Below are 25,641 nucleotides of genomic sequence, written 5' to 3'. Positions count from 1 at the left end.
GTGTTGGCTTAATTCATCCACATTTCAATCATGTTATTTTAAGCGAAGTTTCGTTCTTCAAGTTGAAGAATTTGAGTTTTTGATGTGTTTCTTGAAAGTATTGTTTCCGTTCTTGAATTAGGATGGGTTTGATGAGTTCTTGAGATAAAATTTAGTGAATTGAGGATAGTTTGGAGTAGATTATCATGTACATCAATTAAGCATTCAAATCGAAGTGATTGGGAAAGAAACCATTTGATTCTAGGTGAATTAGGGTCCATAAACGAGTAAGAAAAGTTTAGACAGAAAATAAGGTACCAGGTCCGTGTCGCGAACCAATTCCCCAGAGTAAAATTTCCCTCTCCACTTCGCGGAGAGAATGTAGACTCCAATGTTTCAAAATTATTTCGCGACAAAATATTATAATTTATCTCCGCGTCACAGACTTACTCCCCAAACAATGTTTTTCAATTGTTTTTCATGATTAACTATTTGAAACTCATTTAATCATCACGACATCCTTCCTACCATAAATCTTAACCTTGAATTCATAATTCTAATTCAAGGTAGAGTTAAGAGTTAAATATAGAGATCGTTGTTCGAGTCTTTTCAAAAAGTCTTTTACAATCGTTTTAAACTTGTATTAAGACTTAAGCATTGAGCTTGAGGAAGAGTAGAGCTAAGTTCACTTTATTTAAAATGATATATGGGAACTAAGTATTCCAAAGAGTAAATGTTTTCACATTTAAGATAAGAGGAAACCCTGATTTCCAAAAGAGTTTTCATGAGCATTTTTAGTACCATATATTTTAAGAGGAAGATATTTGAGTAATAATCTCAAACCACAGAAAGAGTTATGTTGTTAAACATATGAGCTAGTTACATTTTGGGAGTAGTATTGAGCACCGATATGGGGATGAGTTCAGATAACTCAAAGTCTCCATAAACCATGCATCCAACGTAGGCAGAAAGGGTCATACTTTTTAGATAATTCATTAATGCTTTTTAGCATAGACTAGTGGATCCACTTAGTAGTAGATCTATACCCCTGGCAAATTATAGGATAGTTCTGGCAACTTGGGCTAGACGATGTATCATCACATAGCTCATAGTGATGGTTGTCGGTTAGAGAATCTCCCATAGAGTTGCTTGTATTTTTATATACAAAATTGAGTTATTATTGTATTTTTTCAATACATTGAGTTTCTATCTATTATTTTAAAAGCTTTTCTTTATATTGCATCTTTATTACTATTTTATATTGAAATGAGTTGAGTTGAGACAAGGTAAGTGTTTCTTCAGATTCATTTCAAGCTTATGTCTTTTTTTAGAATTTCCCTCACATGCTCGTACATTCAATGTACTGACGGCATTTGTCATGCATTTTCTATGATGCAGATACAGGTAACCAGGATCAGCATCTAGTTCTTCGTTGATCCAATTCAGATTCATTTCAACCTTTTTGGCCGGTTAAATGTTCCTTTACAACATTATGAGTTCATTACATGAGTTTATCTTTTGAGTCCTTTTAAATGTTAAGTAGGTCTTCCACTAAGATTTAAGCCAGGCCAACGATTTTCTTAGGGCCAGAAATGGTTCTCGAGTGCAGGCCATGTCCACAATGTAGGCTTAGGGCGTGACAAACTAGGTATCAGAGCACAAAGTTCAAGAGTCCTAAGGTGTCTATGAAGTCGTGTTTGTAAAGTCTTAATTATCGGTGTGAAGCGCGCCACATCTATAATTAGGAGGCTGCACCATTTAGGAACTATCTCACTTCTTTCATATTCTGTTTGTGCGATAGAGTTTAACTCTATAAAGTTTCTTTCTAACTCGTGCTTGTGCTATCTTTCATATGATGCCTCCACAAAGAGTTGTTTAAGGTTGTCCTGCTAGAAGGAATTTGAGGATCAAGGGGTATCCAATGCACCAGAAGTGCAACCCCAAGGAGAGGTCACTATGATGAGTTCTGGAAAGCTATTCGGATGTTAAGTTAAGTGGTGACCAACCAAGCTGGACAATAAAAAGAGAACCGACAGAAAGTGTCTAATACTTCCAGGATTCGTGAGTTCTTACGGATGAATCCTCTAAACTTCGGTGGTTCAAGTGTCACAGAGGATCTAGAAAACTTTATGGAAGAGCTACAAAAGGTTTTTGAGGTTATGCATGTAGTTGATGTTGAGTGAGTGGAACTAGTTGCATATCAATGAAGGATGTTGTTAGGATCTGGCTTGACCAATGGAAGAAAGATAGAGTTGAGGGTGCACCAATTATGAGTTGGGTTGTGTTTGAGGAAGTCTTCATGGGGTGTTTCTTTCGCCGTGAGCTAAAAGAGGTAAAGGTAAGCGAATTCCTCACTCTTAAGGAGAAATCTATGAGTATGCATGAGTATCGCCTTAAGTTCACCCAATTGTCCTGTTTGTCTCTGGTTTGTCTCATATGTCAAGTAAGGAGGGCAAGACAACTATGCTAATAGGGTATACGGACATGACAAGGTTGATGATCCATGTGCAACAGGTTGAGGAAGATAAGCTAAGAGATTCTGAAACAAAAAGGCTAAGACATGAAATGAGTCTGAACAGCGTAAGAGTAATGCAAACCGATCATCCTTCCAATAGAAGCAAAAGCGACGTGTTCCATCATCTGATAGTGCACATGCACAAATTCAATAATCAAAATTCACAAAATTTCAAAGCTAGACCTGTACAGTCCCAAGGTAGTGTGGCACTAGGAGGAAATGGGGCTTACACATGTGTTAAGTATGGTAGGACCCACTCAGAGGTGTGTGGTGATGGCTCTACTATTTATTACAAGTGTCGTCAAGATGGTCACTTCATGAAAGGGTACCCTAAGAACAGGCAAGGCGGTGGAAATAGGGGCAATAGAGCCCAATCTTCTTTAGTTGCAGAGCTGCTACAAGAGCTACTTCAGGGGCAGGCGGAGGAGAAAACCGTCTATATGCTATCAAGATCCAGGAGCGAGTCTCTCTTTTTTTACTCTTTATATTTCCATGAATTTTGATATTCTTCCTGAGCAACTTCTTGAGTCCTTAAATGTTTCTACACCTATTAGTGAGTCTAATCTAGCTGAGAGTGTTTATCGTGATTGTACCATCTCTGTCAATCACAAGAACACCATGGCTGACTTAGTCAAGTTAGACAAGGTACATTTTGATGTTATTCTAGGTATGGATTGGCTTCATGCCTGTTATACCTCAGTTGATTGTAGAACTCAAGTTGTTAAATTCCAGTTTCCTAATGAGCCAGTTATAGAGTGGAAGAGTAGTTCAGCGGTGCCTAAGGGTCATTTTATTTTGTACCTTAAGGCCAGAAAGTTAGTTTCCAAGGGGTGCATCTATCACTTAGTCTGAGTTAATGAATCTAGTGTTGAGACACCGCCTATTCAGTCAGTTCCAGTTAAAGTGAGTTCCCAGAGGTCTTTCCATATGATCTTCCCGGAGTCCCTCCTGAGAGAGAAACAGACTTCAGTATAGATATTTTCCCGATACTCGTCATATCTCTATTCTTCCATATAGAATGGCTCCATCCAAGTTAAAAGAGTTAAAAGAGCAGTTGAAAGATTTTCTTGAAAAGGTTTCATTCAACCAAGTGTCTCACCTTGGGGCGTTCCAGTCTTATTTGTGAGGAAGAAAGATGGTTCTCTTAGAATGTCAATAGATTGTCATTAATTGAACAAGGTTACTATCAAGAATAAGTATCCTCTTCCGATAATTGATGATCTCTTCGATCAACTTCAGGGTGCTACTTGTTTTTCTAAGATAGACCTCAGATCTGGCTATCATCAGTTGAGAGTAAGAAAAAGTGGCATTCCTAAGACAACTTTCAGGACCCGCTATGGTCATTATGAGTTTTAGTCATGTCATTTGGTTTGACTAATGCTTCTGCAGCTTTCATGGACCTTATGAACAGAGTATTTAAGCCTTATCTAGATATGTTTGCTATTGTATGCATTGATAACATTTAATCTATTCGAGGAATGAGGAAGATCATGCTAGTCATCTCAGTGTAGTTCTTCAAACTCTTAAGGATAAAGAGTTGTATGCTAAATTCTCTAAGTGTGAATTTTGTCTGTGGCATTCTTAGGTCATATTGTTTCCAGTGATGGGATTCGAATTGACACTCAAAAGATAGAGGTAGTGCAGCACTGGCCTAGACATACGTCTCCAAATGATATTAGGAGTTTCTTGGGATTGGCTGGCTATTATAGAAGGTTCGTCAAGGGGTTTTCATCTATTTCATCCCCATCGACCAAGTTGACTCAGAAAAAGTTAAGTTTCAATGGTCTTAAGCTTGTGAGAAAAGCTTTCAGGAATTGAAAAAATGGTTGACTACTGCCCCATTGACCTTACCAGAATGTATGCAAGGCTTTTTGGTATATTGCGATGCGTCTAGAGTTTTATTGGGTTGTTTATTGATGCAAAATGGCAAAGTTATAGCTTATGCCCCCAGATAGCTTAAGATTCACGAGAGGAATTACCCAACCTATGATCTAGAGTTGGTTGTTGTAGTGTTTGCTTTGAAGTTATGGTGTCACTATCTTTATGTGTTCATATAGATGTGTTCAATGATCACAAGAGTCTTCAGTATGTGTTTAGCCAGAAAGAGCTTAATCTCAGACAGAGGAGGTGGTTGGAGTTACTCAAGCATTATGATATTAGTATTCTCTATTACCCAGGTAAGGCAAATGTGGTTGTTGATGCCTTGAGCAGGTTGTCTATGGGTAGTACTTTACATGTTGAGGATGGCAAGAAAGAGTTCGCAAAAGATGTGCATAGACTTGTACGATTAGGAGTCCGACTAATGGATTCCAACAAAGGAAGAGTAGTGGTGATGAATGGGGCTGAATCATCATTAGTGTCTGAAGTAAAAGAAAACAAGATCAAGATCCTATTTTTCTTGAATTAAAGGCAAATGTTCATAAGCAAAAATTGATGACTTTTGAACAAGGGGGAGATGGAGTGTTGAGGTATGAAGGTAGATTGTGTGTACCAAAGGTGGATGAAATCCGAGAGAGAATCATGGAGGAAACTCATAGCTCCAGATATTCTATCCATCTGAGTTCCATAAAGATGTATTGCGTCTTGAGAGAAGTCTATTGGAGGGGTAGTATGAAGAGGGGAATTGCAGAGTTCATTGCTAAGTGTACGAACTACCAACAAGTCAAGGTAGAGTACCAGAGGCCCGGTAGCATGGCTCAGAATATAAATATTCAGAATGGAAGTGGGAGATGATCAACATGGATTTCATTACAGGTTTACCACGGTCTTGCAGACAACATGATTCGATTTGGATGATTGTATATCGCATGACTAAATCATCCCATTTCTTACCGGTAAAGACTACTTTTTCAGCATAGGACTATGCCAAGTTATATATTCAAGATATAGTTAGTCAGACTTCATGGAGTTCTGGTATCCATAACTTCATTTCAGATAGAGGTGCGCAATTTACTTCACAATTTTCGAAGTCTTTCCAGAAGGATTTGGGTTCAAAGGTGAACCTTAGTACTGCTTTTTATCCTCAGGCTGATGGTCAAGCAAAGCTCACAATTTAGACTTTAAAAGATATGTTAAGGGCGTGTGTGATCGATTTCAAAGGTAATTGGGATGATCACTTGCCTCTCATAGAGTTTGCTTATAACAATAGTTATCACTCTAGCATCTAGATGGCTCTGTATGAGGCTCTTTATGATAGAAGATGTAGAACTCCTATTGGGTGGTTTGCGATTGGTGAGGCTGAATTGATAGGACCAGACTTGGTTCATCAAGCTATGGAGAAAGTGAAGACTATTCAAGAAAGGTTGAAACTAGTGCAGAGTCGTCAGAAATGCAATACTGATGTTAGGAGAAGAGACTTAGAGGTTGAGATAGGTGATTGGGTTAACTTGAAGGTTTCACCCATGAAGGGTGTCATGAGATTTGGTAAGAAGGGGAAACTAGTCCCCAGTATATTAGTCCTTACAGGATATCTAAGAGGATAGGTAGTGTAGCTTATGAATTGAAGCTACCATCAAAGTTAGCAGCAGTCCATCCGGTATTTCACATTTCAATGTTGAAAAAGTGTATGGAGGATCCTTCACTTATTATACCGATTGAAAATATTGGTATTAAGGATGGCTTATCTTATGAGGAGATTCCCGTTCATATTCTAGATCGTCAAGTTCGCAAGTTGAGAATCAAGGAGGTAGCATCAGTCAAGGTCTTATAGAGGAATCAATTTGTTGAGGAAGCTACTTGGGAAACTGAGGAGGATATGAAGAAGAGATACCCACATCTCTTTGAGTCTAGAGAAATTCCAAATTAAGGTACTAATCCTTTTCTTGGCATTTATTTTAGTAGAAATGTTGTATTATTTTGCATATTGAGTGTTTGAGTTGGGTTTGAGATGTTACCACCCTTAGCTTACTTAGAGTAATCTCATTTGAGGACGAATGTTCCCAAAGGAGATATATTGTAGCATCCCGTCTTAGAAAGAGATAAAAATAAAAATAACTAATTTGAAAAGAAGCTAATTTGAAATTTTACAAGTTATGCTTAAGTTGTGAGTTTTGGGTCAACTTCAAACTGTCATAACTTTCAGTACAGGATGAGTTAGGTGACCCACAAGATATTAAATGAAGGTTCTTGGAATCCTCTTTCCAACTCCACCGAGTTTGCTAATCTTCGAGCTCATTTGATGGAGAAATGCCCATTTGAAGTTGGGCCAGTTAAGGAAAGTTACCCAAAAATATGAGGGGCATTTTGGTCTTTTCCTTACCCTATAGATTTTATTCATTTTTAGTAGTTAATTAGGGGTCTAAACTGATTTTTTTAGCTTACAGAATCCTAATTTACGCTAGGGTTTTAGAAAAGAATTCAAGAAGATAAAAGAGGTGAAAAGAGGAGAAAAGTCAAGGCGTTTATCAAGTTCTTACGAAATCGAAAGTCTTTTCGCCAAGGGTTTGATCCCTAAGAGGTATTTGAGTTCTCATAGTGTTGGGTTCGTTCACCGACATGCCAATCATGTTATTTTCATTGAAGTTTCATTCTTGAGGTTGAAGAATTTGAGTTCTTGATTTGTTTCTTGAAAGTATTGTTTCCATTTTTGAATTAGAATGGGTTTGATGAGTTTTTGAGATAAATGTTAGTGAATTGAGGGTTTTTTGGAGTAGATTATTGTGTACATAAGTTGAGTATTTGAATCTAAGTGATTGGGAAAGAAACCATTTGATTCTAGGCGAATTAGGATCGAAAAATGAGTAAGAAAAGATCGAGCAAAAAATAAGGTACGCGGACCGGTTCCCCAGAGTGAAATTTCCCTCTCTGCATTGTCAAAAATTATTTCGTGACCAAATATTATAATTCATCTCTGCATCGCAGACTTGATCCCCAGACAGTGTTTTTCATGATTAACTATTTGAAACTCAATTAATCATCACGAAATGCTTCCTACGATAAATCTTAACCTTGAATTCATAATTCTAATTCAAGGTAGAGTTAAGAGTTAAATCTAGAGAGTTCTTCGAATCTTTTCAAAAAGTCTTTTACAATCGTTTTAAACTTGTTTTAAGACGTAAGCATTGAGTTTGAGGAAGAGTAGAGTTGACTTCATTTTCTTTAAAATGATATATGGGAACTAAGTATTCCCAAGAGTAAATGTTTTCACATTTAAGATGAGAGGAAACCCCGATTTCCAAAAGAGTTTTCATGAGCATTTTTAGTACCATATATTTTAAGAGAAAGATTTTTGAGTATTAATCTCAAACCACAGAAAAAGTTATGTTTTAAACATATAACCTAGTTACATTTTGGGAGTAGTATTGAGCACTGATATGCAGATGAGTTTATATAACTCAAAGTCTCCATAAACCATATTGTCAACGTGGGTAGAAAGGGTCATACTTTTTAGATGATTCATTAATACTTTTCAACATAGACTAGTGGATCCACTTAGTAGTAGATCTATACCCCGGCAAATTATAGGACAGCTCTGGCAGCGTGGGCTAGACAATGTATCATCACATAGCTCATAGTGATGGTTGTTGGTTAGATAATGTCCCATAGATTGAGTTGCTATCTATTATTTTAAAAGCTTTTCTTTATATTGCATCTTTATGAGTACTTTATATTGAAATGAGTTGAGTTGAGACGAGGTAAGTGTTTCTTCAGTTCCATTTCAAGATTATGTCTTTTTTTAGAACTTCCCTCACATACTCGTACATTCAATGTACTGACACCATTTGGTCTGCATCTTTTATTATGCAGATACAGTTAACCATGATCAGCACCCAGTGCTTCGTTGATCCAATTGAGTTCCAGAGTTGCTGGTGAGCCTCCTTGCTTCCGGAGGATCCCTTATTTACTTTCAGTATTCCAGTTGTTAGGATGATCGGGGGTCTTTTCCTGACATACCTCATAGTATTGGAGGATTCATAGATAGATAGACAGTAGTTCATGAGTCTTTTCCATTTTCAGTTTTATATGTTTAAAGACTTGAGTTGCCTCTTTGGCCAGTTGAATGTTCCTTTACAACATTTTGAGTTTATGACATGAGTTTTTATTTTGATTTCTTTTAAATGTTGAGTAGGTTTTCCGCTAAGAGTTAAGTCATGCCAAAGGTTCGATTAGGGCCAACAATGGTTCTCGAGTGCCGGCCATGTCCAGGGTGTAGGCTCAGGGTTTGACATTTACGGTACTTTTGATGCAACTTGGAGTTTTGTATGCAGCTTAAGCATTTTCTAGTAGATGTGATGGTGTTTTGCTTGGATTTTTGCAGGAAATAGGTTTTGGAGCAGCTTGTACTAAAATGTTGCAGCAGCAACAATTTTTAGTGATTGACGACTTTGCCTACGAGCCGTTGTTACTTATACAAGCCATAGGTAGGAGTCGTGGTTTGAAATGTAGATTTCTGGAGCTAAGTGTAAAACAAAGAAAGCTCGTCAAGGAAGCTAATGACGAGCTGTAGTTACTACTACAAGCCGTACATATCAAATGTAGAAAAATTCAAAGAAGTTGAACTCTAGTACATGAATAACGATTTACCAGGACGGGCTGTAGAAAGCACTACGAGCCGTAGATCATGCCAGTAGAAATTGCTCTCCAAAAATGACTGCCCAAGTCGAATTTCCTTTGATTCCTTTCCCTACATTATTTAGGATTTTGTTTTCCATAAATATTAGTTGTATTTTTTGTTTTTGGGTTGTTAGACGATTTGAGACCTTTTGTTTTGGCTTTGAGAATTATTTTTCAAAACATTTTGAGCATTTAATTCTTAAAGTGTTGGTTTATAAAAATTTGTTTTGTTCAATAATTCAAGATTCCAAATTTCATCTACCCTAATTGTAAGTTAATGATTTATTCTATTAACTATATTATTAATTGTGATTTAGCTAAATCCACAACTAGGGTTGTGGTAACCAATATCAAAGTAGACCTAATAATTAAGGAATTCTTGAATAGTGTTTATGCATGTATTGTTGATCTCTTCGTTTTGAATGCTTTTTAATGGTGCGCAACATTATTCCCACTTGTCCGACCAAAGAAGTAATGAATGGGAAAAAAGATTAAACAACGGAGATTTAGAGTTGATAATCCGCTATCTAATAGCCTAATCCAAATATGTGAGGGCTAATCATGGATCAAGGGTTAGGGTTAGTAAAGCATACACCCGTAGACCGACCAAGTTGTGTGGTGAAATTCCCTACTTGGTTGACCAATCACTTAGGATATACCTAAGTTACCGACTTTGTATGTCAAACACTAGGAAAGAGTTAGTATTATAAAGGTTTATTGCATTAAGAACTTGTGGGGAACACATAAACCCTAGTTTCATCTCATATTGATCTTACAAACTGTGAATCTTGTTCTTGGGTAGTTGTTACTAAACATTAATAAATCATTATTTTGTGTTACCAAACCCCTTTTTTTTACGGAAATAATTTGACAAAAAGTAAAATCAATAGTAAATTGGCCCAAGTTTAGACCATATTCCTCGTGGGATCGACCCTTACCTCTGTTAGGTTCTTTATTTGACAATGACCATTTATAATTCTTTAGGGAAGTGTAATTTTGGCATATCAAATTTTGATGCCTCTGTCAGGGAATAAGGCTTTAGGTATAGACTAATTTTTATTGGATTTTGTCAAATATTTTCTTATTTATATTTCATCTTGTTTTTGTTTTCTACAGGTCTTATTTCTAGTGTATGTCAAGTAAAAGGAATCAAGTCATTCCCCTCACCCCTTACGATCCTGATTTAAGAAGAACATTGCGAAGAATGGCCGGAAGAGGTCATAATCTTGGACAAAATAATGATCCAAATGGAGATGATCGGGTGGGGATGCATAGAGCTCAACGTCTTGGAGTAGTGGAAGTACCTAGAAACATGCACTATAATCCTCTCTTTGACAATGTGGCAAGAGTCCACAACTAGCAAGCACCCGATGTGCGTGATAATTTCAGGGTTGATCATAATGATGTGGGATCAATGGATGCTATAGTTGTTCCATTACCACATGAACTTACGTTTATGGTTGCAAACAGTCTATTACAAATGCTTACATCTATAGGGTTATTTCATGGTTTTCCATCTGAAGATCCATATGCTCATCTGAGTAAAGTCATCAGTATGTGTAAATAGTAGTGTGGTGATGCCATACTTAGACATGGATGCGATCGATTTACGTGTGTTTCCCTTTATCATTGACGGGTGATTCTATTGTGTCACTATCTGATTAGCTCCCATATAACTCGATTTCCACATGGCCAGAGTTGCATAAAGTGTTCTTGGAAAAATACTTCCCGTGTCAAAGAAGAATAAGCTCAAAGATAAACGTAACAACTTCATAGATCTACATAGGGAGTCAGCCAGTGATTCTTGGGACACAGGTTTTATGAGAAGCATGTCGAACCACCGCATTGATGATGAACTGCTCAAGGATTACTTTTATAGAGGGATGGATGACAATGGGAAAGCTATGCTATATACTATTGCTAGAGGATCTTATGGGGAAAACACGTTTCAGGAGATTGCTGAGAAAATTGAGAAGATGTCAAAGAATAATAAGCCATGGAGCACTAGAACATCTGCAACTACAAAGAGCACTTTCTCGATACAAGCTACACAGAATAAGTTCAATGATGACATTTGAGAAGAGATGGTGCAGTTGAGAACAGAGGTTGGCTTAATATTGAAACATTTGAGTAGAAGTGCTGAGAAAGTAAATCCAATGAATTATCATACTAGAGCATCATTGGCTAATGAGTATGTTTATGAGGAGGATGCAAACCTTGTGAATGATCAGATGGGGGTTTCCATACCAACACCCAAGCATCTAATCAGGTTAATTGGCACCAAGGTCAAGGAAATCAAGGTCAAAACTACAATAACTATAATCGAGAAGGGAACTATAATCGTGATGGAAATTATAATAGTGCCAACAACTACAACATTAATATGTATAACAATAGAAACAATAAGAGTGACCCTTATGTTCCACCAAGGAATCAAGATGGAGGATTCAGTTTGAATTGCATTAAGGATATGATGGCTAAGATGATAAAAAAGTTTTTAACTCAACTGATGACAATGTGAAAGAAATGCAGACTAATTTATTATGTATTGGCAGAAGGTAGAGTCATATGTTGTATCGATAAGACAAATTAAGCAGCAGCTGAGGCAATTATGTTCAAGTACAGATCCACGCCAACAAGGAACACTTTCCAGCAATACTATCCGAAATTCGAAGAATGATGAACATTGCATGGCAGTCACTACTAGGGGTGGAAAACATACTATTGACCATCATATGCCGATTGGGGTGGAAAGTACGAAAGAGTCGAAGGGGGATGAGTTGAGGTAGTGGAACAACAAAAGGATCAGAATGAGAACAAAGTTGAAGTTACTCAAAAGATCATTCCAATGTCGAGACATATGCCTCCCTTCTCACAAATGTTGGTCAAGAAGACTGAAGAAGGAAAGTATCACAAGTTCATATCTGATCAATTTTCCTTTGATTGAAGTGCTAGAACATATGCCAAGCTATAGTAAGTTCATGAAAGACCTTGTAACCAAAAACATGGCTATCAATTTTGAAGGTGATGATAAATTGCAGCATTGTAGTGCTATTGCTACTAGATTGCTAGTGCAAAAGAAGGAAGATCCCGGAGCTTTTACTATCATTTGTACCATTGGTATGTTACACTTTGCTAAGACCCTATGTGACTTGGGTGCTAGCATAAATCTGATGTCGCTGTTTGTGTTCAAGAAATTGGGCTTAGGAGCCCCCAAACCGATTGCAATATGGATACTTATGGTTGATCGGACAGTGAAGAAACCAATTGGGGTACTCCAAGATGTTCTTGTTAAAGTTGAGGCATTCATATTTTCGGTGGATTGTGATATTAGATAGTGAGGTTGGTTTTGAAGTTCCTATCGTCCTAGGGAGAGCATTCCTTGCTATTGGGCGTGCTTTAGTTGATATGAAAAAAGGGCAAATGAAGTTTAGATTGAACAATGAAGAGGTGACATTTAATATCTGTAAATCAATAAAACATCAAAGTAACCTTAAATTGGTATCAGTTATGAATTACACTGTTGAGGAGAACCCAAATGCATCTATTGAGGAGAGATTAGGTGTTGAAACATTAGTTTTTATGATCATGAATTTTTATGGAGAGGGCGTTGAAGAGTATGATGAGTTAGTTTATGCGCTTGATAGGGTGGATTTCCGTTGTTGCCCACCAAAGAAGTTGAATTTGGATCTCAAGAATCAAGAAACTCCGCTCGCAAAACAATCTATTGATGAGCCTCCAAAATCTAAAGGCTCTCCCATCTCATTTTTAATATGTGTTCTTGGGCGAAGATAGAACTTTACCGGTCATTATTGATGATGATTTGAACGAAGGGCAATTCGATGCATTGATATTGGTGTTAAAGCGGTTCAAAAGGGCAATAAGATGGACTATTGCTAACATTATTGGTATTCCACCAGGTAATGTTCTCACAAGATTCAACTCATGCCTAATAGTAAACCAAGTATTGAGCACAAAAGAAGATTGAATCTACCACTGCAAGAAGTTTTGAAGAAGGAGATTATCAACTGGTTAGATGTTGGGGTAGTGTATTTGATCGCCAATAGTAATTGGGTGTGTCTGTTTCAATGTGTGCGAAAGAAGGGATGAATCATTGTGGTTCCCAACACAAAGAATGAGCTTGTCCCAATGAGGTTTGTCAGTGATTGGAGGTTCTGCATGGATTACTATAAATTAAATCCATGGATACAGAAATATCACTTCCCAAGACCGTTCATGGACCAAATGTTAAATCGTCTAGCTGGAAAGGGTTGGTACTATTTTCTTGATGGGTATTCGAGCTACAATCAGATCTCTATAGCTCTATAAGACCAAGAGAATACTACTTTCACTTGTCCTTATGGGATGTTTACTTTCAAAAGGATGTCATTCGGGTTGTGTAATGCACCGATGACTTTTCAACAATGCATGATGTCTATATTTTCTAATATTGTGGAAGACACTATCAAGCTATTTATGGATGACTTCTCGTGGTTTGTTACTTGTCTGATAATTTCTTGGCACACTTGGGTGATTTTCTACAATGTTATTAAGAATGAAATCTAGTGTTAAACTAGAAGAAGTGTCACCTTATGGTAAAAGAGGGCATAGTTTTAAGCCATCATATTTCTCAAAAGGCATCGAGGTTGATAGAGCAAATGTCGAAGTGATTGAAAAGTTGCCACCAATCTACATCCATGAAGGTTTTAGAAGTTTTCTTGGTCATGTTGGGTTTTATAGGAGATTTATCAAATATTTCTCAAAAATGGCTCACCCATAGTGGAATTTGCTCGAAAAGGAAACAAAATTTGACTTTGATGATGCTTGTCTAAAAGCATTTGAGGGGCTGAAAGAGAAGTTGACTTCTTCACCAATTATTATTTCAGCAGATTGGAGACAACCGTTTGATTGATGTATGATGAGAGTAGGGTGACACTTGTTGAGTATTGGGGCAAAGGCGAGAAAAGATTCTTCATCCCCTATATTGTGCGAGCAAAGCCCTAAATATTGCTCAAAAGAATTAAACTATCACTGAACAAAAATTGCTTACTATAGTCTTCGCGTTTGAAAAGGTTAAATCCTATTTTCTTGGCACTAAAGTCATTGTGCACATTCATTATTCGGCATTGAGTTATCTTATGGCAAAGAAAGATGCAAAACTGAGACTGATTCGATGGGTGAATTTGTTACGAGAATTCGATTTTGAGGTAAAATATAGAAAGGGAATGGAAAATCAAGTTGTTGATCACTTGTCTGGATTAGAGGAAGAGGCAATGTTGAAATTAATTGATGGATTTGAAATAGATGATACGTTCCCAGACGAATAGGTTTTGGCTGCTTCTTTTGATCTTATCTCGTTGTTCGCTGATTTTGCTAATTACTTGGCAAGTCATATGGTGCCTTTGGATTTGTCATTCCACTAAAGAAGGAAATTAATGTCTGATATGAAAAGTTTGTCCGGCATTGTGTTCCTGAGGTTGAGATGATGAGTATATTTAAAGCTTACCATTCATCTCCTATTGGTGGCCATCATAGTGGTATTTGAAATGCTCATAAGATCTCGCAGTGTGGGTATTATTGGCTTACTATACTCTAAGATGCTCATGATTTCGCCAAGTCTTGTGATCATTGTCAAAGAGAAGGAGGTATTTCAAGGAAAAAAGAACTCACATTGACTCATATTATGGTGATTGAACTGTTTGATGTTTGGGGCCTTGACTTCATGGTTCTATTTGTGAGTTCGAATGGGGTGAAGTACACACTTGTAGCAGTTGACTATGTATCTAAATGGGTGGAAGCTATTGCACTTTCAAACAATGAAGGAAAGAGTGTCACCACATTCCTGAAAATAGAATATCTTCTCCAGATTTGGTACACCAAGGACAATTATCAGGGATGGAGGTTTTCACTTTTGTAATAAATTGTTCAAGGTGTTGATTCAGAAGTATGGTGTTCGTCACAGCATAGCAACTCCTTATAATCTGCAGTCTAGTGGGCAAGTCGAAATATCAAATAGAGAAATTAAGCAAATCCTTAGACTGTGAATGCGAACAAAACTGATTGGTCAAGAAAGCTTTATTGTGCTCCATGGGCCTATCGCATTGCATTCAAGACTCTCATAGGTATGTCTCCCTACCAACTTGTGATTGGGAAGTTGTCGCTTGCCTGTAGAGTTAGAGAATAAAGCGATATGGGCACTCAAAAAGTTGAGTCTAGATTGGGATGTTGCATCAAGTAAAATGTTGAATGAGTTGAATGAGCTTGATGAGTTTCTCCTAAAAGCATATGAAAGTCAAAACTTGTATAAGGAAAAGATGAAGAAGTACCATGATCAAAAGATCGAAAAACGTGAATTTATTCCCAATGATTTGATACTTCTATTTAATTCAAGGTTGTGCTTGTTTCTTGGCAAGGTCAATTCTAAGTGGACGGAGCCATTTAGAATTTTAGAAGTGTTCTCACACAGAGCAGTTGAACTCGAGAATGAGAAAGGATCAAGATTCAAGGTAAATGGTCAACAGATCAAAATCTACTTAAGTCAACCAAAGGAGGTAAAAGAGGTAATAGAAGAATAGGATCTTAATGAAGCGTGAGTAGTCAAGGAGTCTGCATCGTGACGCGACGTCAAATCAAGAACTACTTGGGAGGTAACCTAAGATGTAATCAGCTAGTTTAACAGTATTCTAGTGATTTTTATGTTTGAAAGTTTTCTAGTGATTTTTATGTTTTTAAGTTTGATTTTTGGCTAGATTATGTTACTCTAGGGGTTGTGTTCAAGAAAATGTAAAAGAAAGTCCTAATGTTTGCTACTTGTGCAGGAAAGAAAGAAAAAATCTGGGAAATTTTGAAGTGCAGAAGGTTCTACGGTTTGGACCTACGGGTCGTAGGGCAACCTATAGACCATAGGTCTGATCCGTAGAATCTTGGTGTAAGGTAAGTCTTCCAGGACTGGTTCTACAGTTCCCATTTACGAGTCGTCGTTCATTCAACGAACTAAAAATAACATCTGTAGAGTTCAATGTCCAAATACAACTGCAACTTTAAGTCTATGGGTGCACAGTACGAACCGTACAAATTTTGACAGTCTGTAGTCTGCACTCATAAACCCCAGGTATGTTTCCTAAATTTTGCTTAGTGTTGAGAAGAACGACGGAAGGCGTCTACGGCTCGTAGGAATAACTACAGACCGTAGACGGGGTTTTGTAGAACCTTTCTGTTTAATTTTAATGACCCGACGTGTGACACATTCTAAATAAAACTCCCCAAATTCAAAGTAATCCCCCATTTCCTCCGGTCCAACCGTTACAAACCGTTGCACCCCTCAATTTTCTCACCCTTTCACATCCAAATCACATCCCTTGCGATTCCTATTCTCATCATTCAATTCCTTCCTCCCATATTCTCCGTTTCATCTTCCTTTCTTCCATTTCTCACAAATTTTCACTCCTCCAAAAGCAAGGTTGTGGTGTTTGGGAAATTGTCGAATTAGTTATCTCATTCTAGGCCTCTAGGGAATGAAGAGCTCCACCAAATTCTAGGATTGCTATTGAGTTATTATGTGAACGGGTTTTTAATTATTTTCTAAACATTGACCGAAATTGATGTAAGAATCTCAATCTTTGAGCAAGACCTATTACCCTGCACTATTTAATACTGTATTTTAAAGATATGTAGGTGCCCACGTGAATATCATAAATATTGCATCATTATAAATTGTAACTTGTCTAACTTGACACTTATGTATCTTTAAACTACAATATTAAATAGTGTAGGGGTAATAGGCCCTGTCCAAAGTTTGAGATTGTTACAATAATTTCGGTTAAAGTTCGGATATATTTCAGACTTTTTTTTTTCATGATCTTTTTTTAAAAAAAAAAAAAAAAAACTATTGGGTTATTTATTCAGTTTTAATTTTTTTAATATTGAGTTATTTTGTAAAGTGATAACCTAGTTACACTATAATAAATATCAGCGAATTTAATTTTTACTTGTAAATGAATTTTTAATATTGAGCTACAAAGAGTAACGGCTAAGCGGTCGAAAAAACAGAAGTATAAAAGGACGCGGAATTCGATATTTTGGAATTCTAAGAACATATTTGGGAAACTGCTCATTGCCTTTGATTTCTTGGTGTTTAATCGATTTTGAGTTTTGCTTTGATTTCTCTTTCGCATAAATTTTCAATTTTACAAGCGGCCTATGGCCTACGACAACACCGGTGAGTTTTTGATTTTCTTTTCTTCTTTCCATTTTCATGTCTCAATTAGGGTTTTACAGAATCATCGTCTGCACTGTTCTGTTCTTCGCCTGAATTTTTTGATTAATTTTGAAGGAACTTTGTGTGGTGTTAATATGTCTTCAATTTTCTGATTAATTTTGAAGGAACTTTGTGTGGTGTTAATATGTCTTCAATTTTCTTGCTTTTAACAACTAATCTGTTTGCAATGAAAACAGTTCCTTTGTCATAATGGAGAAGTAGTTGCTTCTTGAATTATATTTGCTTCTTTAAGATTCATTTCTACTTGTTATTCGGCCTCAAGATTTTTTGTTTTAGGCAGAATTACAAAGAAAAGAAAACAAATCTCGAGGTAGAATTAAGAGTTTTAAAGACTATGCATCTCGGGTTTCTAATCCTGTGGAGGAATTCAAATCTTAGTTTGGAATCTGTTGTAGGGGTGCACCTGCACCTGCACCTGCTGCAGTTTAAAATATTAGTTTCGGAGGTCTTTCGTTTGACAGAAACTGATCATTGTTGTTCTAGGCACAATGAGGTTCGTGAGTTTTCTTTTGTACATATGTATGGCATTATAACTATCGTTACTGTATGTATTTTTAATCTGTAAACCTGCCAACTATTGCAGGAACCGATGAGGATCTTCCTCTGTCAGATCGGACTAGGATACCAAGAGGTGGTGGCTTTGGTACTGGAAATGACAGAGCTGCTATGATGTATGATGAAACTGACATGGAGGTGGAAATTCAACAACTTGAGCAAGAAGCATACAGTTCAGTTCTAAGAGCCTTTAAAGCTCAGGCTGATACCATTACTTGGGTACTGTTTTTTAGAATATGTTACTGAATCTAATATTTGATTTTGTTTGATCAGCCTTACATGGTTGCTAAATGAATGTGTTTTCTTCAGGAGAAGGAAAGTCTCATATCTGAATTAAGAAAAGAGTTAAGATTGTCCAGTGAACACCATCGAGAATTTCTTGGTAGAGTCAATGAAGATGATGTTGTCCGAAGAATAAGGTTAGCTTTGTAGCTAACTCTTGTACCTCTTGGATTTTTCTGTGGTTTGTTCTGCAGTCAAGAGTAACTCTGACTACTGTTTTTAGGGAGTGGAGGATATCTGGTATGCGTGGCACTGGTCAAGCTGTTCATGATCAAATACCCAGTTCTTCTGCCTCAGCTTCACGTAGGAATCAAATAATAGCCCCATATTTACCTTCTCACTCCTTTTCTGGACCATCTCCTACTTTTCGTCCACCAGCTGCAACTGCGGAAAACCAGCCATCTACATCCACTGCCAATAGAGATCCCAAGGTAAGTAATCTAAATAAATCTGTAAGTCAGATATTGCTAAAAGATATGCAAGTTTACCAGACACTTCTTGAATGATTCTCTGATTTTGAGTATTTTTCTTTAAACTTCACAGGACCAGACTATGCCTGGTGGGTCTTCAACAGAAATGCAGTATCCTTCCTTGGGTCCATCTGGAAGAGGCCAATCCAGTAACCAGGTTTCTGAACCTGCCGAGCCAGTATCATTTGATCCATTGATTGGAAGGAAAGTGAGAACTAGACGGCCTGATGACAATAATTTTTATGAAGCAGTCATAGCTGATTGTAATGCAGCTGAGGTGTGCATGGTTTCTTGATTGTAGATTACTAATTATATATAATTTCCTGTGGTTGGTTTCTGAAGTCTCTAGATGCACATTGGCAGGGTAAACATGTTCTTGTTTATGATAGGGGCAGTGCAAATGAGACGTCGGAATGGGTCAACCTTAAAGAGGTAAGTTGATGCTATTTTCTCCATGATCCAAAACAGTTTTCTTTACTTTTTCGCATTCATAGTTGTTTCTAAAATGGAAAAAAAAACACAGAGAAAACTGCAAAGCCCATCAAGATGAATCATACATTTTATGCGAAATGCCAAAAATACAATTCTGTTTTACCAATATCAAATTGTGATTAAAATGACTGGTTTCAACATCTAGTATTTGCTAATGATTTTACAATGATAATGGTATTTTCATGTTATGTTAAAGCTTGTTATTTTCGACATAACAAATGAAACAGCCTGATATCATTTTTTTTTAATCTTTCTTGAAAAAAAAAAAAAGTACAAAACACAAATGCACCGAGGGGTGGCCCAGTAGTCAAGGAAGTGGTTAAGAACCCTGAGATCTCAGTATCAAAACTCAGCGGACACAAAAAACACTAGGTGATTCTTTCCATCTGGAATTAGTCGTCTTGGTGGACAGAGTTTACTAGTACCTATTGCTGGTGGGAGGAGGTAGGTATCCCGTGGAATAAGTCCGAGGTGCACGAAATCTGGCCCGGACAACCACAGTTATCAAAAACAAGTATGTTGAGTTGGATCATTGCTGCACCTGTGTCAAATCCTCCAAAAACGCAGTGACACACACCCATCAACATTTTTAATGAGTCCAAGCAAATAAAGAAAGAAAGCATATGTAAAGAATCCTAGTACACAAATAGCAAATGGTCTCTTTTTCATCTTTTTCTCGTCTTCCCATCATTAATCATATCAAAATAAGTCATTGATGCTCGCCAGATCACCTCGTTTCATTTACTTCACCCCATTAAGCAATAAAATTGATCAGAGTTTAATAACCCTGGCATGTTTATTGGCAAATCCATTTCCTATTTGTTTATTAGGTGTAGTGTGAAGAAACATTGCCATTTGATCTTTCAAGTTAGTTTATGCTATGTATCATTGGCTTGTAATGTGACTGCTGTTAGCATGATGTTCATCTGGAGGTCTTGGACAGTCACTGTTAGGTTTCTGAAACATGCCTCGTGCTCCAAATTATTGCTTAAAATCTAGGAATCGCCTGATAGTCAACTCTGTATTAGCTCCTATTTATCATTTACTTATTGGTCTTAATTCTGGCATGTGTAGTCAGTTTTGTCTTCCATCATGCTTTAGTTTATTTTGAAGAGGTTCTTTAAGGTTTTAACTTATTTGAATTCTTTGATAGATCCCTCCAGAGGATATCCGGTGGGAGGGTGAAGATCCTGGAATTTCTCATCATGGAAATAACGGTCAGTCAGGGCGTGGACGTGATAGTGATCCAGTTGCAGTTAGAGGCCTAGGTTTGACTATGCCTCAGTCTAAAACAGATTTTCCATCATCACATTATGGCATAGGAAAGAAGGGAGATGATGTTATTGTGTTACTTCACACTGATATGTTGATTAACGAGGTAACAATAGTTTCATGCTATACACAAAGATATTACCTTTCTGCAACTGTTCATTGACTCGTGAGTGTGGTTAGGTAGAGAAGAGGATCTTTGGTGCCTCTCATCCAGACCCTCTGGAGGTTGAGAAGGCAAAGGAAGTGCTGAAGGTTAGTGGAACCAATCTTTGTGGTGATTGTGTCCTGCTCACTCATTAATATCACAAGAAAGTTTTAACTGTTTTACATTATTCAGGATCATGAACAAGCACTTGTGGCAGCTATTTCACGGCTTGATAAGATGATATCCGATGGAGATAGCAGTATGAACTGTGCTAAGTGATTTTCTGTTTGTTTTTCATTTTAGGCTTCAGCATATTTGGATTGGATAACTTTATGATGAGGTTTTCTTTTATTTTTGGAGGGGGGGTGAGGATTAAATCTGTTGATACTACTAAATCTGAATGAACATTGTTACCTTGGCTTTGTCAAGGATTTGAAAATTGGGTCTCAATGTGGATTGCGAGTCATCTGAAACTACTACCATGTAACTCATGGTTACTTCAAGTCCTGCTTAAGACTTGATTTTTATGAATTTTGACTGTGCAGTTATGACCTTTTATCAGTTATTCCTCAAGTAACACATTTTCATCAAAATTAAACCATAAGTAATTTTTCACTTTCTTACCAGTTAATGTCTCATGTGAAAATCTTCTAACAGGGATCAACTAAAAGTCCTTGGTGGTGTTTGTTAAGACTGAATGCTAATGAAATTTTCTTCCCCTCTCCCAAAACCTTAATTATGAGGAACTTTCAGTATGAGTCCAAGTGTGTAGATTGTATGCATTTTGTTGAACGAGGACTGTTCATTGGTTGTGTAGCTTATACTGTTGTCACTTTTTCTTTTTGCAACTAAAATCTATTCCTTTGATCCCAAAATCATGCATCCTCTGCCTTATAGCCTATAACGTGCTGAATGTTATTCCATTTGAAATGTGCTTAACGGTATATGACGCTATTCAACTTAACTAACCGTAATCATGAGGAACTTTCAGTAGTGAGTCCAAGTGTGTAGGTTGTGTGCATACAAGGATTGTTCATTGGTTGTGTTGCTTCTACTGTTGTCACTTTTTATTTTGCAAGTAAAATCTGTTGCCTTGATCCCAAAATCATGCGTCCTCTGCCTTATTGCCTGTAACTTGCTGAATATTATCCCATTCGACATGTGCTTAATGGTATATGCCGATATTCAACTTACCTAACCGTAAACAACCAGCAGCACTTCCTCCCATCATATATAAGCTTCCTGCAAGTTGCACTCTTCATAATTCGTAAGGACCTTAAAAACCCTAAAGCTAGACCAAAAACTGTTGATACTAATATACTATAACTGAATGCCATTGTACTGCAATCCATTACCCTTGCTTTTAGTCAAGGACCTGGAAATTGGGTCTTAACTAACTATCAGTGAGTGTCTCATGTGAAAATTCCTTCCCATGGAGATCAACTAATAGATTTTGGCATTTATTGAGACTTAATTCTAATGAAGTTCTTTTCCCTTCACGCGAGACCTTCCATGAGAAACCTTCAGTAGTGAGTCCAAGTATGAGATTGTATGGATTGTGTTGAACAGTGGTTCATATATCCCAAAGGTTTCAATGGTTGTGGTGCTTATACTGTCATACTGAAAGGAATCATGAATGGGATAGAATCACCCCAACAAGTATGAGATTGTATGGATTTTGTTGAACTTTCACTGCTTCTGGTGCTTAGAGTGTTACTTTTTTTTTTCTTTGCCTCCCACAATCTTTAGGTTGTGGAGTTGCTATTTTGCCTGTTTTGGGGCAAAAAGGGTGTAGGACTAGTGGCGCATAGCTGGTTAGCTAGAAGTAACAGATAATAGGGTCCATATTGAGTTTTCCTCAATTGTTTGATGTGGGGCATTGTTTTCCAATGGGTTAATGTTCAACCCTTTTTTTTATGACCGTGGTGTCCAGGCTAGCTTTTGCACACCTCGACTAATTCCATAGGATACTTGCTACCTCCCACTTGCAGCAGTTACGAGGTAACTCTATCCATTGATGCTAGGACACATGGGAAGAATCATCTAGTGTTTTCGCTCACCTTGACTAATTCCATAGGATACTTGCTACCTCCCACTTGCAACAGTTACTAGGTAACTCTGTCCACTGATGCTAGGACATATGGGAAGAATCACCTAGTGTTTTCTTCACCGCTGGAATTTGAACCTAAGACCTCATGACTCTCAACCACTTCATTGAGGACTAGGCCCACACCCTTGGGTGTAATGCTCAACCTTTTTTCAGACTTCAATTCCTTGATCTTTTGAAGTAAATTGACATATTTAGAAGTTATATAGGAGTACTCTAGATCACTATTTTCTTTAGTTGAATATATTTGTAAACTGTTTTAAAATATTAGTTTAAAAATTGTTGATTCCTTAAATAGTAGTAGTACCATTGTCTTTGGGGGTTGAGGAAGCAGTATTTTTCAAGATATATTCCAAGCATTGCCTGGAAGTGTCATAACAGTGAAGCTGTTGTCTTCTACTCTTCCAATGCCCATATGCATTTCAAGGCTTTCATTCCTGCTTCTATTCACATTCATGATTCACCTACAACTGTAGAGGCGGAGCTAGGGTTAGGAGTTTGGGGGTTCTAAATTTTAAAACAGAAAAGAAAAATATTGCAAAGAATGCTTCTTTTAAAAAGGAAAAGAGAACTTTTTATTGATAGTGGCGTTTGAACCTACAACACTAGTGCGCAAAGCATTTTCACCTTGGCTAAACTATGCAATTAACCACATTGGGGTTTGAAATTCATTTCAAACATTCTCAATATCAGACTAAATATCAAAATGTATCATGGTTCATGACATGAAAAGTACCATTATTCACAATCAAACTCTATATGATAATTTATCTACATGATGGATGTTGGAAAAATGATTTTCGCATCTCAAAAAAAGTATTCATATTATTATCTATATTTATTCTAGGGAAAAAAGTTTGAAATATATTCGAATTTTGACAAGAATTGATGTAACAATACCGAACTTTGGAAAGGACCTTTTTATCCCTGCACTATTTAATAATGTATTTTAAAGGTATATATGTGTCCACGTGGAAAGCATAAATATTGCATCTTTATAAATAGTAATGTGTCCACGTGGACACATATATACCTTTAAAATACACTATTAAATAGTGCAGGGGATCCTTCATAAAGTTTGGTATCGTAATAGCAATTTCGGCCAAAGTTAGAGTATTTTTCAGACTCTTTTCCCTTTATTCTACTAACTCAATCTTAATATCTTTTTAATTATTTCAAAAATCAACATTTATTTTGGTCAAATTTAAAACTGTTGGCAACATTTCTTTTTCTTCTTTTTTTTTTATGAAAAATTGCATTTATGATAATGATTAGCATTTACAAGTACTTCAATACTTCAACGACCTTTACACTTTTCTGTATGTGCCAGATGACTCTGTTGTGCTAAGTAAACCTGGCCTTATGAATAAATGAAGTTTTTATTTTTACTTCAAAAAAGTTCTTAAAAGAAAATTCAAAATATTTTCTTCTTCTTTTCATCATTTAGAAATGTTACACTTCACTTATTAGTGTAATTGATTTTAGGACTGAATTTTTTATTTTATTTTAGGTGAAACTTTTTTTAAGAAATTATAATTTTGTATACATGCCCATATACAGAGAAAATATATTTTTATGCATGATTCTCTTGTTATTAATTGATCATTTAAATAAGTTAAAATTTAAAGAGTCTTAAATTGCCTTAATTTAAGAATCAAAGAAATTTGTTTTGTGTCTCCTCTAAATTACTTTCGGGTTCTATGACTGATGCTATGGAGTGAATAATAGATCCCTCATCTTTGATTCATGATATAATCAACTTTGATTTGGCCAATAATTAATGAATATGTCTGTTTTTTAAAAAAAATACTTGTTATCTTCTCATATTTTATTTTTGGCACAATTACCACTTTCACACCTTCTTCAATTTCACCCTTAAAGTTGATTTGTTTAAGTACAGTATAAGGTGAGTCTCAAATTCTTTGAGTAACAGAATTTTGTATAAATTTCCAGGTTCAAACCTTGTTTTTGGAAATGTCTTTTTTGGGTCAATTTGTGTCACGACCAAAAATATACCGTGACATGGAATATAAGACTCGAAAGGCCCTACACAAATCACTTGACATGCATACAACACAATATAATAGAATGTACAAGAAATAAAGTAGAAAGCTTCATAGCAAAGAGTTTAACTTAAAAGCGAAAGTCTAATCATAGTCTTGACAAGCCAATCTAATGCATCAAAAGAGTGCTTGGGACGTAACCCACACACCACATACAAGGTATGAAAGTAAAGACATAAGAAATAAAATCTTTGTGGTCTTGCCGTTGGAGTATGAGGACTCACCAAATCTAGTAGCTAAGAAATGGTTTTATGATGTTTTCCCATTGTGTGATGCCATTTAGAATTTGCCCCGTTGGTCTGGTTTACGAAGTGATGCAAGCACTTGAAATGATCTTAGGCAACAATTTTGAAGAGTGAAATAATTTGACAATATACCTCTTTTGTGGCCAACCTTGTGAGATCTGTGAACCTTGCTTGAACCCCTTGAGCCTTATCCCTTTTCTTGGAGGAAACTTGAACAATTGTGACCCCTCTTTATCTAATCACCTATAACTCTCATGAATTGTGGTGTGTTTGAATAGCCAACTTAGGCTTTTAGCCTAAGTTGGGGTGTGGTGAAAAGAGAAGGAAAATCAAGAAATGTGAGAAATCCCCCTTTGAGAATGGTTTTGAAAAAGATGGAACCCCTCCAAGTAAAAAAAAAAAGAAAAGAGAAAAGAAGCAAAGAAAAAGAATGAAAAAGTGCTGAAATAAGTGATGAAAATTGCAAAAGAAATGGGGTGTCCGGTAATTTATAAGAAGTTGAATAATGGGGTGGATTATGAGCATGTTTGAAATGTTAAAGAAAATGAGGAATGTGATGTTCAGGCCACACTTCGTGAGGGTAGCAGTCATTGAGCCTAAATGACCATACCTTTACACTCAACCCCGTTACAAGCATTGAAAAGACCTTTGTGATCTTGAGTAAGCTGAAACAAATGTTGATTGGA

At 36.6% G+C, this 25,641-nt stretch overlaps 3 protein-coding genes across 3 annotated transcripts in view; all 3 read left to right on the top strand.

The window, feature by feature from the left end:
* The window catches only part of LOC125872833 (ATP synthase subunit d, mitochondrial), a 739,546-nt gene that overhangs the window by 393,544 nt on the left and 320,361 nt on the right, over positions 1-25,641 (top strand). The gene's annotated exons all lie outside the window — the stretch shown is intronic.
* LOC125873858 (uncharacterized) lies at positions 14,730-15,621 on the top strand. The gene is made up of 3 exons (XM_049554707.1): positions 14,730-14,917; positions 15,009-15,086; positions 15,201-15,621. The coding sequence occupies exons 1-3, from the start codon at positions 14,730-14,732 to the stop codon at positions 15,619-15,621; spliced, it is 687 nt and encodes a 228-aa protein (XP_049410664.1).
* On the top strand, positions 17,082-20,948 carry LOC125872831 (protein EMSY-LIKE 3-like). Its single transcript, XM_049553629.1, has 9 exons — positions 17,082-17,264; positions 17,908-18,098; positions 18,189-18,298; positions 18,385-18,592; positions 18,705-18,908; positions 18,995-19,063; positions 20,277-20,501; positions 20,576-20,647; positions 20,733-20,948. The coding sequence occupies exons 1-9, from the start codon at positions 17,246-17,248 to the stop codon at positions 20,817-20,819; spliced, it is 1,185 nt and encodes a 394-aa protein (XP_049409586.1). The 5' UTR covers positions 17,082-17,245; the 3' UTR covers positions 20,820-20,948.

This window comes from Solanum stenotomum, chromosome 8 (genome assembly GCF_019186545.1).
Source record: "Solanum stenotomum isolate F172 chromosome 8, ASM1918654v1, whole genome shotgun sequence".
NCBI lineage: Eukaryota > Viridiplantae > Streptophyta > Magnoliopsida > Solanales > Solanaceae > Solanum > Solanum stenotomum.
Note: the sequence above shows the minus strand (reverse complement) of the source record. Positions and strands in the feature narration are given on the sequence as shown.